The sequence below is a fragment of the Neophocaena asiaeorientalis genome, unplaced genomic scaffold (genome assembly GCF_003031525.2).
Source record: "Neophocaena asiaeorientalis asiaeorientalis breed wild unplaced genomic scaffold, Neophocaena_asiaeorientalis_V1.1 scaffold220, whole genome shotgun sequence".
Lineage (NCBI taxonomy): Eukaryota > Metazoa > Chordata > Mammalia > Artiodactyla > Phocoenidae > Neophocaena > Neophocaena asiaeorientalis.
The window spans coordinates 4502659-4520257 of record NW_020174042.1 but is presented as its reverse complement, the minus strand read 5'-3'; the positions used below and the strand labels follow the sequence as shown (position 1 = coordinate 4520257).

Here is a 17599-nt window from a genome sequence, read left to right as displayed (position 1 = left end):
GAATCAACCTTTACTTACATGTGCTGTAAGTTGCTGTTTTTCAGAAATGCTTTATGAGCTACAAATTTCAATCCGGAATCCACAATGGTCCTAAGAAAACACATAATTGCATGTATGTTAGAGCTAACAGACGACTGTCCCTCTGACGGTAACAGAGCATAAGAAAAAGTTCTGAGATAAGGTATGCAAGCCCTGAGTACTCACAGGTTTTTCAGTCCCACATAAGCTTCAATATCATCTTCGTTGATGATTTCTAATCTTTTCTGATTTGCAATGTAACTGCAAAAAAAGCAGAGAGTGCAAACTAGTAACTCAGAATTCAGGCAGTCCATAAAAAAATGGGTAATTTCCGTCCAACCTCACCAGGCTGCTCAAGGCAATCCCTCCCCGCCCACCTAGCCCCACCATTTATTTTAAATACAGCAAGGGGAGCAAAGCCGAATGAGACTGAGGAGAAACCATGGTTGAGCAGGTTTCACTGTCAATGACAGGATCACCAGGTTTCATTTTTTTTCTTAAACTTTTATTATTCTTTCAACTAACAAGTTCAGTTTGCCCCTCCACTCAAGGTATCCCCTGTGTATAGAGGTGAAAATAACTTGGAAATGCATCCACTACCTCTCAAAAGCATTTCACCCTTATGGTGACAGCCACAGGGAAGCTGGCATCACCACACAGAGGACAAAACACATCTTTCCTCACATTCCAAGAGAAGCAGTCACTCCCTCCTTTTACCTCCTGAAACACTGAAGAAGATCCCCTCCCCCTTTCTCTCTCTCCCTCCCTCCCTTCGTTCCAACTCTCTCTTTTCCTGGCCCAGGATTCCCTCGTTCTGCTTTTGTCAGTAATAAAACCAAATTTTCCTTTCAGGAACCACATCTCACAAACCCCACATTGCCCTAGTGCGCTCTCTATAGAAATCTCCTCTTCCCCATTCACCAAACCCTCAAATACAGGAGTAAACTGGCTGCATGGAGAGTTCCATCCCCTGGATCATGAGGACTGGCTTAGAAATGTGCCTGTGACCTCAACTAGATTAATGAGAAGCTTCCCTTAAATTAAAACATGAATGCCATGACAGAGTCTCTCTTTGCTTCTATGAGAAATATTTCTGGCACAAGGAAAGAGACTGTCCAAGTGTGAAGTCAGCACACAGGAGGAAAGAGAGCTAAGAGATATAAAGAGAGACAGAACCCTGAAAATGTTACTTGAGCTTTGGGATCCAATCATCTCTGAGGTTAGCTGTCACTAACAGAAGCTTGATCTGAACTTCTGTCACTTGCAACCAATAAAATCCCTGGTAACACAAACACAAAGCTATCAAACCTACTACATGGAATTTCCCTGTGCTACAGTTATCTGAGTATCTGTCTATTCACTTTTCTTGATCACGACCTCTTTTCGAAGACAGCTGGATCCTGCTTTATAATTCTTAACATGCACCACAGCATCTAGCAAAGAACCTTGCACAATGTAGGTCTTCAAGGATGATGGATGGATGGATGGATGGATGGATGGATGGATGGATGGATGGGCAACACTTGGAGTTCCAAAGGCACTCCAGGAAGTTGTATTAGGATGGATTTTCCCCTTTCTTTTTTTTTTTTTGCGGCACGCAGGCCTCTCACCGCCGTGGCCTCTCCTGTCGCGGAGCACAGGCTCCGGACGCGCAGGCCCAGTGGCCATGGCTCACGGGCCGAGCCGCTCCGCGGCATGTAGGATCCTCCCGGACAGGGGCACGAACCCGCATCCCCTGCATTGGCAGGCGGACTCCCAACCACTGCACCACCTGGGAAGCCCGGATTTTCCCCTTTCTTTTTCAAAAAATTTAAGATACATAACATTCCAATTAAGACACTGAAAACAAATATGTAGCTCTACTGTTAACAACATGAATTAAAATGAAAACAATAGTAACCAATGAGGGAGGAGATACAGCATCTACAGATTCCTTCCACCCAATCCAAAAGAAGGAAAAAAAATAGATGTCAAAATACATGGTAAGTATTGGGGCACCCATTTTTAGAAAATATATTTTAGAAATAAAGCAAAATAAGTAAATGCTCTGTGGGAACAAAATTATACCAAAGATAAATAATTTTAAAAGGACCCACATAAACATGGCCCCTGTTACATAAAAAAACAACAACGTCCAAGATAGAAGGGCATCTTCTGCTCAAAGATCTTGGTTCTCAAACAACCATTTTCAACGTTAAGAGTTTTTATGAAATGTTTCAAAATTATCACACATTTTCCCAAGATTTTCAATCCACTAACATTTTCAGTAGAAACCACAGTGACCTCCCTCTTCTAAATTGTCTCCCAATAAGAACTGCATTCAAGAGGGCCCTACATTGTAATGCTTTTTTTCATGCAACTGGCAGAAAAAAGGACAAATAACTTTGGCAAGGTTTCCTCTGGGGTCACAACCAGAATTCCCGAGAAGCTTGTTCACTGCTTACAGCTGCGCTAGCATGGTGGCTGTCACTGTTCTGAAACTGTCTGAGAGATTTTCCAGCTCTCTTTGCTGGCTCATCACTGCATCCTCCATGCTTATGACAGGGGCCTGACACTCAGGAGGTATTTAGTCAATGTCTGTGGCACAAGGCATTTATTTTTAACTTTTTATTTAGCTATTTATGCCCTTTATTTTATTGGTATTTCATTTTTGTCAGATTTTTAATTTATAAACTCTCTAATTGTATTCAATAAAATATAGCGAGCTAACATAAATAAAAATGAAAGGCATAATAGAAAGAAGAGCCAGGGCAGAGACATCAGTGGAGCTAGGAATTGGGTTTAAAATGCTGGGAAAGGGCCACAAGCATAATTCTAAGCTTTCCAGTGACCACTGCCCCTGAAAAGAAGGAAAGGGGGATACATTTAGCCAGCGGTAACGTCACAGTGTTCATGAGGTGAAAATAAGTCAGATATTAAGCAAAGCGTACCTGTTCTTGAATCTAAGACCAGACAGGAGATTTTGTTGAAAACCATCAAAAGAACCATGTGAAAGTATTAAAAATGGTCATTAAAGAATGTTCTTCCACTGTGAAGGCAGGGATGCCCTGGATAAAGAATGAATTTTTCTCCTGGTTAAAATGGAAAAAAGCAACAGAAGAGCTGGATTAAAAGGTCAGCGATTGCCCCTCTAGATGCCAAGAATTCCCTTTCATAAGTTACCATCTGCAGAAAGGCCCACAACATAGCCGTGGGCTATAAATTGCTCATGAAATCTACCCCTTAAGAAACGCTCCTTAGACACCATTAAGTGAGGAATCATAGGGTTAGAATGGGAGCCAGTAAAGTTAATAACAAACAATTCACAAAGGAGAAGCCTCAACGGCCCAGGAACATATGAAAATCTGCTCACCCCTCAAGGAATATGAAATGCAAACCAAAGTCACATGGACTTACCATTCCTCTGCCACTAGCTGGACAGAATGTTTAAAATCTGACAATATTAAAGCATTGCTAAGGATGTGGGGTATTTCTCTTATATTGTTGGAGGGAGTCTAAATTGGCACAAGCACTTTGAAGAGTAATTTGCCAGCATCTTGGAAAATTATACATCACACGCTTTACAGAGTCCAGCAATTCCATTTCTAGGTTTTCACCTGAGAGAAATGCTCACTCCTGCACACAAGGAGACATATACAAGAACATTCATGGTAACACAGTCAGAATAAAAATCTGGCTGCGTGGAGAGTGTCCATCAGTTAAGAAAGAGAATAAAATGAGGCGTGTTAAATAACTACGGTAGATTGAACCAGATCTTTATATCTGAGCAGAAAGAAATAGTCGTGCTAAGTGAGAAAGAAAAATAAGCAAAATTTCAAACTGATATGTACATATCATATAAAACAATTGATGTGAACTTTTAAAAAGACAGAAAACAATACCACATAGTGTTCATAGTCAAGGATAGTTGTAAAGTACAAAAGGAAGATTGCAAGGAAAGTCACCTTGGGAAAGGAGATGGATCTGCATCAGGGATAAAGAAACTTAAACTGTTAAACTGTTTTATTAAACTACTAAACTATTTCTTTTCTTAAAAGAGAAAAGCCTTTGTAACAAAAAAGACAAAAATGTTAAAGTGTCAGTTCTGAATATATGCACCTGAAGTTATTGTTATATCATTACATTTTTATGAATTTCTTAAATGTATGAAGAAAAAAGAAAGAAGGAAGGAAGGAGGGAAGGGAGGGAGGAAGGGGGGAAAGAAAGAGGGAGAGCCAAAAAAAGTCGCAAAGGAAAAGACCACAGCGAAGCTGGACCCCAGGGCTTCTCAGTTACTAGGTGACCAAATACACCAGGGCTCAAGTCCTTGGTTTCTTGGACCACCCAAAAGCAAACAGTCTAAAAACCTTCTGATCCCTGCCCCAGAGCCCCTGGATGGGACCAAGAAGACTAAGGAGCATGCTGGGCCGCCCCCTACTGGTGACTTCCACGTGCCTCCAGAAGGACCTTGGCAACACCAGGTCTTTCGAGCTCTGCCATCTCATCACTGCCAGTGATCAGAAAAGCAGCAGCTGCAGAGACCAACCCAGGGTTAGGAAGGAGAGAGCAAAGGCCAGGCCAGGACAGACAGCTGAAAGATGTGTGGACAGGCAATGCAGTAGGCTCTCCCCCAGAAAACTGTTCCCTGTCACTCCAGTCAAAGTGCTGGCCAACTCTGAGGGGTCTTTACTAAGTCAAGCTTTGCTTAATAGAATCCCCAAGAAGGGTCCCACTCCCACTGAAGCAGTGGAAAGGACAAGCATTTTGGTACAGACCTTTCTCTCCATGACAGCCCCTAACTCCTCTGACCCAAGCCCACCGATCATCTGGAAAGCTTAGGCCCCAGGGGCTTTAAGGCACAAGCCCTCCCCCTAGAGCCCATGCCCCAGCGCTCACATGAGTTCAGCCAAGCTTTCGAGCTTCTGCCCTTCCAAGCTTAAGAGTTGCTCTCCCTTACTTCCTTGGCCTCCAGGTCCCTCAGGCCCACCCCTCCATCCACAATCTGTGTGGAATCATTCTCGGCCTTCGACCATCCTGTTTTGCCCAAATATGCCTTCTTCCTTTCTAAAAGCCATCTATAGTACTCTTTCTTGGGCCTCACATTATGAGGGTTGTTTTTTATTGTTGTTTACTTTTACTACATCCCAAGACTACTGTCTTCTGCCCTTAAAGTTGGAACTTCTCAATGAATTCACCTAAAACTCTTCTGGGTCCCCACAATATCTGAGATGCTGCTTGATTCACAGGCAACATCAAAAAGCCTTTTTCCAATCAAAACATTTTTATTCCATCAGTTGGCAAGCATTTCTTTAGCATTTATTCTCCTCCTTAACTTTATAATTAAGAATTAGAGGGGATGGAGGTACTCTTTGTACCCACCATTGTATTTTTGTACTAATATACCTAACTCTCCTGCTGAACTGTTAACTCCTCAGATGGAAGAGTGTTATTCATCAAACTGCACGTCCACTTCCGAACACAGAGCTGATGCTCATAGAACACTGGCTGACTTAAAGCAATCAATCTGACCCACAGATCCTCCACTGGAGTTTTTGTTATCTCACTGGAAAGACCAGACATATACACACTATAGACACTAAATGAAGATTGTGGTAATAGAACATAACTTCATTTCTCACATAGAAAACAAGGAAAAAAAGTAACGACCATAACAGAGGAAGACAGCCAATTCTGAAAGCAAAATTTGTCCTATCTAGAAAGCAAATTTAGATCACAAGCATACAACACAGTCAAACCAAACACTCATTTATTTTTCGTAAATGATGAAAACTAATTGCCCTCGGAATATGAGCATTCATTTGCCATCTCAGTTTCAGAAATGTTAAGGCTAGAAAGAATCTTCAGATCCAGCTCTTCTTGACCTTGAGGGGTTGATGCTCCTGAAGGTCAGTGCTCACTGCCACGGTATTTGTTGAGCAAAAGAGAGAAGTTTCCAAGCAGAGGTCAAGTACGTGCACTGCGAGGGTGCAGTGGAAGGAATTACAAGATATCACTGGGCAGTGAAGGCTTCCATGAGGTCAGGCTTTGAAGGGTGCCCAGAAAGTCAACAGATAAAAAATGTGAACATAAGCAAAGTCCACACTATTTGCCATTTTATTTTGTGTTGTCACCAAAGCGTTTCCATTCTCAACATGACATCCAGGGCCTTCATTATGACATTTTCTTGAGGGTAAAGAATTTCCTTTCCTTAGGCTTACCAAAAAGCCCGTAGGTGGCTTTTTGGGGAAAAAAAAGAACAGATAATTTTAGGAAAAATTCGCGGAAACATTTTTGAATTACAGGTTCCTAGAAAGGATACTCATCTCATTTGAAAAGATTTCACATTGGCTTGAACAACCTATCAAATAATTCCTCCGGGCAATCTTTCCAAGTAACAAAGAGTGGTTTCTAATGCATCTTTTCTTCCTGTGTATTAGCTTAACAGCAGGCTCGCTCCAAAGTAAAATTTCCCTTTACCTTAGACTTTATTACCTGACCTGTAGGTTGACGATATATCAAAAAGAAATGGAAAGAGCCGTGAGTATTTCTAATGGTCGCCCTTCAAAATGGAATTGCTTCCCACTACCCTGGCTACCCTCACCTCACCCCCACCACATAAATAAATAATTAAGCTAATAAAAGTAGATAGAACTCAAATGTCACAAGAGATTGTGATACATGCTCAGGCTTACAGCCATGGAGTGAGGCATTTCGGCTCTGACAGGATCCTCTCTGCCATAAGATTTCCATCACGGGGAAGAGAATAATCCATTTTTAAAAATGTGCCCTTGTTCCCTGAGTCCGTAACCAGGTAGCTTCAGTTGCTCAGCAAAATGCTAAGAAAGAGTTTTGAAAAGCAGTCCCTGATGGGCCAAAGCAGGATTCAAAAGAAGAATCTCTCAATCTATCCCTCCATTCCTAAGAGAGGGTCCACCACCCCACCTGTGACAACGTGAATGCAGAGAACACCAAATAAGTGGGCTCAGAACCTGAATTCCAGCACCAGCCTACTAGCACAGGCTGGTTAGCTGCAGCACTTCCATCTTCTTTTTGGCCACGGGAATAGAAGTAGCCCCAGTAATGTCCTTTTAGAGAGTGCTGTGTGCCAGGCACTGACGTACCCAGGGGGTGTCTCCCTTAATCCGACAAAGCTACCAGGAGAGCACTGATTGCTTCCACTTTTTGGAAGAGGTAACTGAGGCCCAACCTTGCTAGGTCATATCCCCAGGATTACATAACTGCCAAAACAGGATTTGAACCCAAATCTACCTGCCTCTGAATTCTGAGCTCATACCCACTCTACCGCCCCACCAGGACCATGGACTTATGAGTCCTGCACCTACAATGAAGAATACTTTCTAACATTTCTGCAAAATGCATCCTGACAAATAATCACAGCCTGAAAACAATAGTCAATGAAAAGGAATGAGGACATTTTACAGGTTGCTCTCTTGTGTTATACCTACAGAGGTAACAGGAAATAAATAAAATATCTTCTCAGATCCTTACACAATGCCAAGCTCTGAGAACTGCAGCTCCCCACAATGCCAAGCTCTGAGAACCGCAGCTTCCTAGAATAGCCTAAATTCCTTGGGAACTTAAGAATTCAAGTGCCTGTGGAGAGGGTGTGGACAAAACGGAACCCTCCTACACTGTTGGGGAAAATGTAAATTGGTGCAGCCACTATGGAAAAGAGTATGGAGGTTCCTTAAAAAACTAAAAATACAGCTCCCATATGATCCTGCAATCCCACTTCTGGGCATACATCCAGAAAAGACAAAAGATCTAATTCCGAAAGATACATGCACCCCAATGTTCATAGTGGCACTATTTACAACAGCCAAGACATGGAAACAACCTAAGTGTCCATCGACAGATGAATGGATAAAGAAGATGTTTTATAATACAAATGATGTATTGTACATACAAAACAGAAACAGACTCATAGACATAGAAGACAAACTTATGGTTACCAAAAGGGAATGGGGGGAGGGATAAATTGGGAGTAGGGGATTAACAGATACACACTACCATATATAAAATAGATAAACAACAGGAATTTGCTGTATAGCACAGGGAACTATACTCAATATCTTGTAAGAAACTATAATGGAAAAGAATCGGAAAAAAAGAATATACGTATATACATACATATATATATATAACCAAATCACTTTGCTGTACATCTGAAACTAACAAAATATTGTAAATCAACTATACTTCAATTAAAAAAAAAAGAATTCAAGTGCCTGGAAAATAATAAGCGGTGTAAAGTGAGGGATAAACACACTCCACTAGCTTCACCTCTTCCCAGTTATGTGACCTTGGACAAGTCCCTACACCTCGGTTTCCTCGTCTTAAAATGGGGTAGTAACAGTACCTGCCTCAGGGAGTTGCTGGAGCAATAAGAGAACTGCCCTAGCCCGTATGAGGACCACAGTCACTGTTGATTATTAACAGCAAGCAGCAGACTGGGGTTCAGGGACTGGCTTGGTCACTAACTAGCTGATGAACTGAATCTCAGCCTGCCTCCAGGGCCCACGGGCATGGAACAGGAAACCTGGCCTGGAGAATGTCTCAGTTCCCATCAGCACTCAAATTATAAGAAAACTTCTGCAACATATTATGAAGAAAAAATTACACACTGAGTTTCTCTCTGAGTATTTATATAGCATCTTTCTCATCCACCTCTCTCAATGAGGTGATGCCCAAAAAGAAACACTGCAATTTGTGACCAGCAAAATTAACTATGAAAAAACCCTTACAGTTGGCTTTCTACCTAAAACGTATCAGTCTCCAGCAGAAAAAAATGTAAGTTTAATTTGATTTGACTAAATAATAGCCTCCATGAAAATTTAGGATTTGACCCCAGCTTACAAATAATGTGACGTGTAAACCTTATACTGGAGGGTGAGCAGGGTGTCAATATATTTAAAATTAATAAATTTTCTTTTTAGCTGCTAACTTTTCAAAATGGGAAGATTTCCCGCTTTAAAAATCTGAATTTCCACATTCTCTTAAGAAGCCAGAAGGTCCTCCAAACTAGACTAGCATTTCTTCCTGGCAACAGTCAGGGCGAGCTGAGTAACATTGCTCCTGGGGGTCTGCAACACATTTCCAGTTGGTCACATTCTGACCTCAGCTCTTTCACTGGCTCATAGAAAGATTTTTATGACACCTGATCTAATTCTTGCTTGTAATTTCCTCTGAGACTTCAATGCTCCGACCCTTCTCCTACATTGGTATGTCATCTGCACGCACAGAGATCCCTAACAGAGATCCCTAAATGAGTTTGCTCAGATAAAATGACACAAAGACCACAATAAAAATACCTCCTTTTCTTAAAGAAGTGGTCCAAGAATTTCATCTCCCGATGCTGTAATTATAAAACTCATACAATGCAGGATCTTAGTTGCCCATCCCCTCATACCCTTTACTGAGCCAGGCTTTGCTAGAAGCTGGACTGCAGATGATATGAAGTTGTCCCCTGTTCCAGAACCTTTAGAAGCTTCCTCTGTTTAGAAACAAACTAAAACTGACACAGACATAGCCAAGTATAATTTTATACTTGGTACAATGGTACAGAATCCCCAAGAGGAGCAAGGGATGTGTTTTTCCTGACAAAAAATTGTTTTCCTTCCCACTAATTTATTTAATATTTTACAATAGGTTTCAGATCTTTCGATAGATCATAGTAACTTGCCATAGCAAATGGAAAGACAATTAACTAAACGTGTACCATGGCATGGTTTCGCCATATCAGATGAAGAACCCAGGACAGAAATGGTCCTGATACAGCACTGCCATCAAGAAAGAGGCTTAAGTGATGTTTGAGCCAAAATTTTATTTTGGACAGGTGTACTCTAACATCAGTCAATATGAAACCACCAGAAATATGAGTCAGCTCACTGGGTCCCTCGGGGTACAGTCTGCAGCTAATTTATCCTGGCAGGCCCACAAGGGGCCATCCCTCTCAAGGCTGGGGGCACCCCGGGAGCCTGAGAGGGCTTTTCCTCTGGCTGGGAAGCCGTCTGGTCACACCTGCTCCTAACAGCTTCTAGGCTAAAACCATCTCTGCTGTGCTCTGTGGGTGGATCTCTGCCGTCTCAATCAAGCATCTGTCCACATTCCGAGGCAGTCATAGCGCTACTTCCCCAGGCAAGCCTGGATCTGCAGCCTGCTGGTACCCCCACATCTCATCTCGTCCGCAGACAGGGTGGCTTCCACCTGGATGGGCACACAAGCCAGGCTGCTTGGTCTTTGTAAAAGGATGTCAGCCCCACCATCTGCTTGTCTGGCTTCCAAAGAGAATGGATCTGGCTTTAACCAGGAACAGAAATTAACATATTCCAGCTCTGGTCAGAGGGGACAACTTCATATCATCTGCAGTCCAGCTTCTAGCAAAGCCTGGCTCAGTAAAGGGTATGAGGGGATGGGCAACTAAGATCCTGCATTGTATGAGTTTTATAATTACAGCATCGGGAGATGAAATTCTTGGACCACGTTAGCGTCCTTGCAGAATTGTCATCCTTGTCACTTCCCCCAACTTTCACTGACTTTCTCAGTAAGAAGAAAATGAAATCTACTTTCTGCATTTTTCATAAAAGCTGTGAATTACATCACTCATATTCTCTGCAAAAGAAACTCTTTTCAGAACAGAGTGCCAAACAAAGCTATGTTCCTGTGGAATTAGTAGGCATTCTCCTCCTTAATAATGAGCTTCTCTTTTCACTGCCAGGAAGTTGAGGACAAATGGTGTGCTCAATTACAGCAACTATGTCAACGGTCAGAGTTAGTTGGAGTTCTTGTCTCTTTTTTTTTTCTCACTCCTCCCTCTCATTTTTACCTTATTAACCTTATTGTGTAAAATAATTATCAGCAGTTATTCAAATACTAATGATAAATTGATTAACTGCGACATTTCTATACTCGTCCAATACAAATTATATGGCCATTACGATCAATATACTGGTATGATAGCATCATCTTACAGCTGTTTTCAAGAAATGAATTGGAAAACCATATTATCCACGATTTTTGTGTGTTTCAAAGTGAGTGTTTATAAAAAGTGAAATCTTGCAACTCCAATCGAACACAAAATTATCTTTTTTCCAAAAAAGTTTTTTCCTCTTTTCCCATTATTTCAGGTCAGTCAACGTTTCGTTGATGAAAAGCGAAGAAAAACTTCCAATGATTAGCCCAGGACTTAAGAATTCTAAGAAGCATTCAAGTCAGCACAAATCACAGCAGAACACACTTTTGAAAGCTCTTGGCCTCCAATCGGGCCAAATCATTCCATAGCAAGAGAATTTTTGGAACTAATATTTCTGCTCCAACTTCAGGATAGATCAAGCATGGCACAGGGAAAAATGAGCATCAGGCATAATGTCAAGAAAAGAGAATGATTCAAGCAGTAAAATTTTAGGATCTCTTCGAAGGTCTATTTTGATTTTGACACAATTTCTCGGCCCACATGGATAGGCTGTGGGACTAAGGAGAGTGATAGCATGTGAGGAACAATTCCAAGTTCATCTTCACTGGTTTCCCTTCACGTGTTAACCTTTAGTCGCTTTTATAGAAGGTTAGAGATTATTTTCTTTGGAGTTAAACTACAAAGATATTGGTGGAAAGGGATCCCAGTCATAAGTGGTCATGTAAGGCCACAATAAAGGGAAGCTATTTTACAGAAAGGAAGTGTGAGTGCATCAAAAAGTCCTAAACAAATCTCTTATAAAAACTTTTAATTCAAGGGATATATCGTTGCTAGAAAAGACGTATATTTTGGAAGTACCTAGAGGAGTCAAATTCATGGAGATGGAAAGTAGAATGGTGGTTGCTAGCAGCTAGGGGGAGGGGAGTGGGGAGTTGTCATTTAATGGGTACAGAGTTTCAGTTTTGCAGATGAAAAGGGTTGTGGATTATTTGGATAGCTGTGCTGGTTGCACAATAATGTGAACGTACTTAGTGACACAAACTGTACATTTTTAATGGTTAAGATGGTAAATTCTGTTATGTACATTTTACCAGAGTTTTAAGACAAAGAAAAAAGGAAGATACATATTTTGTAAAGGCCTTGCAATTAAAAAGAGAGAAAGACAATGAAAAGAGAAAACAGAGTACAAATTGATAACCTCCAGAGTGCAGGGGAGCTGTTGTAAACAACCTAATAAATGAAATGGACCAGGACTGTTGAAGAAAACAGTTGCAGAACAAAGATCATGACCTGAGTCCCAGTGGCTAAATCTGACCCATCACTGCTCCGGTCAATATCCCAATCAGCTGAGCATGCCAAGATGAAAGTAACATGCAAACCAGGGAAAAGGCACCTAAGGAGAACCAACACCCTCTTACATCTATCCTCTTTAACCCCAGCGCCTGTCCAGTGCCACACTCAAGACAGATTCTTTTGCTTTTCTGTCCTCCCCAAGACCTACAGAGTCTACTCTCCTTCAAGACATAGTTGAGGATAACCAGACAATAAAAATAAAAATGAACAGTCGAACTCTAACTATGCGTTATGCACTGGTACAATTCTTTTACATGCATCGGCTCATTTTAACCTCACAGAAACCCCATGAGAAAGGTTCTATTATTGTCCACTTTTACAGATGGAGACACGGAGGGCTTTATAAACTAGTCCAAAGTAGCAGGGGCAGACCAGCTTCAGAGTAGGGCTCTTAAACCTCCAAGCCACCCAGCCTCATAACCTGTGTGATTCCCAGACACGAACTCCCAAAGAAAATGAAAACTTAATTTGTTGATCCACCTATGCATGGCAATGGACATATTCAGTGATTTTTCAATTTGGAAAAAAGTATATAATGAGAAAAGGAACTTTTTAGGCACAGTTTCCACAATCCTAGGGTCCTCCTAGGGTGCCAGTAAAAAAATTATTCAGCCATAATGAGCTGAATAATTCTTAAAATAGTACATTCAGATCTAGAGCTTTCAGGGTCAATGATAGAATCTGTACAGGGAAGAGAGAAGGGTAGAAACAGGTAGCTCCTGATGTTTAACAAGCCCCATTAACTTCTTGGGACGGATCTATGCCTTGCTGGTCTGTGTCTGTGATATCACAAAGCTCGCTGTAACACAAGTCAGGGAAGGAATCCTGCACAGCTGTTCTCGGAAACATGGACCCCCATGCTTGAGAATTCCCCTAAAGAAGGTGAGGGTGCTGCAATGGAAGGAGCAGCCTGGGGAGCCTGGCCACCCCCCTGCATGCTCCTATGCAGAAGCCCTGCACTTCCTCTATTCCAGAGCATCATCATGGCTCAAAACCCCCATGATGCAGAGGTCAGATCCACAAGGCAGAGGCCCAGACAGCCTTGTCCCTGGTGCCCTTAACTCTGGACGATGGACCCAGGCATGTCAGAGGCCCTCACTCTGGTATTCCTCCAGCCAAGTTCCTCCACATGAGGCAATGGGATGCCCCCACCTGGAAATCACTCCTTCCCTTCTTGACCTAGTAGGATCTCAGAATTTCCTACCCAAAGACCCTAAGCCCATTCCCAGGGCCCACACAGGCCTTTTCTGTGGGTATGTCCTCCTGTTATAGATATACATGCTCCTAGGCACAACTTTGCATGTGTGTGTGTGTGTGTGTGTGTGTGTGTGTGTGTGTGTGTGTGTGTGTATGTGTGGGTGTGTTTGGGGTCGGGGGATCCAAGGCTGCTGTCTGTAGGGCTGTTGATGGAGTTCAAATGTGTAGGACAATGATCTGACTGGAGACCCTACAACAGACCATATAGATGAGAGAAGCTGGCCTAAGTCTTATTACCCAGGACCCAGAAAACCACCTGGTGGGAGGACATATTCACAGTATATTTGTTGGTTAACTAATTGACTAGATGAATGAATGAATAGATCAATCAAGCAATCAATCCATGCACGTATAAACAGTCAATTCCTGTCCTCCATTTCAGCTATCTGAGGGAAAAGATGACTTCGTCAAGAGAATGTCTATGGCACTCTGAACTGTACATGTATAGATATAAACTACAATGAAAGGAGAGTCATGACAGAGTGGACTCTAGGGTAGGCTGGGGTAAATAAAAGGCTCAGTAGTGCCTTCAAGGCTCCAGGCAATTAAGCTCCAGAAAACACTTTTTTATTTTGGTGAGAGAGCAATTCCCTGAAAAAATAAATGAGATGGCAAAGAAGTTAAACCCCAGAGGGCCACCTAGGCTTACCATGAGAGCCAACAACTCAACCAAAAATAAGACTTTTCTCATAAGAATTAAACATTATATGCTGGTTCCATAATACCCATTCCTTTTTAAGTTTAAATCTCAGAATACACATGGAGTCTAAACTATTTTCATTTGTATGCATATTATGAACATACTGCATTGTGTAAACATAAATAAATGGATGTCATTTATCTCAAAGGAAAATTATCTTTTTGGATTACTCAACACAATCTGTTCACCTATATACTTCCCCACTCTATTTTTAAAAGCCTTCCAATATCGTATGTCTATCAGTTGTTTTATCATCAGTTTCGCAAACAACTACTGAAATTTCTAAGACGCCTGACAATGTCAGTTATTATAAATATAAAGGAAGTCCCATGAAACACTATAGGATCAGTCCAATGCAGCTTGATTGTAAAGGTGCAACAGTATATGCATCAGATGCTTCATTACATTGGACTTGACACACTGTTTATACTCCTGATGTCTGCAGTTCTTTAAGAAAAATGAACAGCCTCTACCATCCATACTACAAGAAGGAGAAATCACATCTGAGATCTCACACCAGAATTGCTTTTTTTTTTACCCTGTCCTGCTCGCCTGCACTTTATTTTTTTAACATCTTTATCGGAGTATTATTGCTTTACAATGGTGTGTTAGTTTCTGCTGTATAACAAAATGAATCAGCTATACATAAACATGTATCCCCATATCTCCTCCCTCCAGAATCGCTTTTTAAGTGAAGCACCATAAATGCAGTCACAGGGAAAACTGGAATTGATCCACTGGGATATGCATTATTAGCTATCACACAACAGAAAAGGCACAAATCTTCCCCATTAGACCCATTTGTTTGTTGGAGATCGGATGTTCCTGGAATGATTCTTCTTCCCTGGATTTACCTTGTTTTTGAGCTGGCCTGTTCTGCATCTCTCTTCATCTGCTTACATTCACCCTCCATCTCTTCCCTGTCTCTCCTTCCTGTTGGATACATAAAAGCTTCATCCTTTGCCTCATCAAAGCTTTGCCTTTCTTCCTTTCCAGCTATACTGTCTCTACGATGAATTGATTTCTTATTGTGTATGAACCAACATAGTGCTACTGAATTCCATAAAGGTTATTTATGTAAACAAACATCTTAACCTGATGACTTTATAAAAGTCATGTCTAGAAATTTACACTTTGACAGCCCAAAGAACAACCTATAAATACTCTCATTTGGAATTCTAAATGACAGATTTGTAGGGGAGGGGAATACACATGCATATACCCTTGTGTCTGTATAACATGGAGATCTAGAACACTGTGCTGGGGAACAGCAATAAACAAGATCCACATGGTCCCTGCCTAAATTCACGCAGTTTATATTCTAAGGGGGTGTAGAGACAGGTACTCAGGTGCGCATTTACCATACTAAGTGACCTATGGTGGGATTGGGAAACACTGGGTAGGGGGCTATAAGAACACACAGAAGAGACACATAGCCCAGAGGTGGAGAGGCAGAGGAAGTTAGCCGGAGGCAGAAGCCATGAAAATGGTGTTCCTGGCAGAGAGAACAGCCAGTGTGAAGCCTGGGAGACTAGAGTTCCATAGGGGAATTTAAAACTCAACGAGGCTGCATCATCATCGTATGAAAGACGGAGAGGCAAAAATTAGGCTAGAGAAATGGGTTTGAATTTGATGATGCAAGGCTTTTAAGACTTGTTAAGAAATTGTGTGTTTTTAATATATAAATATAATGTTACCCTAATTTAGAACCTCAATATCATGCGGGGGGAGCTAGGCAAGCAGTTCCTAAAATTCATATGGAAAAAATTATCATGCAAGAACACTCCTGAAAATTCTGAAGGTAATTGATGAGTAAGACTAATACTTCAGGTAGAAAAATTTATATATATGTATATGAAACTTTAGGAGATAAAAAGTTTAGTGCTAGCATGTAAACAGACAAACTGATTAACAGAAGAGGACAGATGTCAAAATAGGCCAAAATACAAAGATGATCTTCATACTTAATCAAATTGTTATTTTAAATTAGGGAAAGTTCGAATTATATAATCAATGGTGTCAAGAGACCTGATGGGCTGATTAGCTCTTGAAAAAATATAAAACAATTTTTTTTGCTACTTCACTTCTTATATTTTAAAACTCCAGATAGAGCAAAGCTTTAAATACAGAAGCATGAAACAGTAAAGGTAACAGAAGAAAATATAGGAGACTTATTTTAATCTCTTATAGAAGGGAAGACTCTTTTTAGCTACATTTACAATACAGAAGCCATAAGGAAAAAATTAATTTTACTACAAAAACATTTAATTCTGCGTTACCAAAAAAAGAACTATAATCAACATCAGAAGACAAGCAAAACATTAGACAAAGCATAAATTTTTCTTATTGTTAAATAGATTTTAGGAATCAATTTTTTGAAAAGGTCACCAAACCAATAGAAAAAGCAAATGGGGGCTTCCCTGGCGGCGCAGTGGTTGAGAGTCCGCCTGCCGATGCAGGGGACACGGGTTTGTGCCCCGGACCGGGAAGATCCCACATGCCGCGGAGCGGCTGGGCCCATGAGCTATGGCCGCTGAGCCTGTGCGTCCGGAGCCTGTGCTCTGCAATGGGAGGGGCCACAGTAGTGTGGGGCCCGCGTAACGCCAAAAAAAAAAAAAAAAAAAAGAAAGAAAGAAAATGGTTAAGGGATACATAGTTCACAGGAAAAGAAATACAAATGGCTTACATGTATATAAAAAGATTTTTAACCTAGATCACAATTACAGAACTGTGAAATAAAACAATGATGAGATGCTATTTCCCAAGAATATGATTGACAAAGGTCAAGAGATTTGATAACAAACAGTATTGGCTTGGCTGTAGAAAAAGAGGTGCTTCCAGTTTGGGTGGGAGAATAAAATGGTGTGATCTTTTTGCCAGACAACTTGGCAATATCTATCAAATCGCAAATGTCTTGCAAATGTCCCTGCAATTCAAATTCTAGGAAAATCCTGCACGTGTGCAAGAACTTGAGCACAAGATTGTTCAACTGGAGGTGAGTTAAATAAAAACTATTCATTCAATGGGTAATGTGTGGCTGTGGGAAAAAAAAAAAGGTTTGAGTACATATGTGGATACAGAAACATTTTTAAGATATGCTGTTAAGTAAAAAAAACACCAAGATGTAGAACACTATAGCATGCCCCTCATTTGCATAAAAATTGTATATATATATACATATATATACACATACTCACATACTCATGTTATGAGTAGACTATTTCTAGAAGCAGACACACAAACTAAAATCAAAGTTTCTACTGGAGAGAGAGGCTGAGGGATTAGCAGGTTGGAGACTAACTTCTCATGATACACTTCTTTATACTGCTCATATGTCTTATCACATTCAAATATTACTT

General features: G+C 41.0%; 1 protein-coding gene across 3 annotated transcripts in view; it reads right to left on the bottom strand.

Annotated features, from left to right (window-relative positions):
* Positions 1-17599, bottom strand: part of NTRK2 (neurotrophic receptor tyrosine kinase 2) — a 367950-nt gene that overhangs the window by 337108 nt on the left and 13243 nt on the right. For all 3 annotated transcript variants that reach the window (XM_024753834.1, XM_024753833.1, XM_024753832.1), the window contains 2 exons: positions 205-279; positions 19-90 (listed from right to left, as the gene is read on the bottom strand). In XM_024753834.1, the coding sequence (XP_024609602.1) occupies positions 19-90; positions 205-279 (147 nt within the window). The remainder of the gene's footprint in view (positions 1-18; positions 91-204; positions 280-17599) is intronic.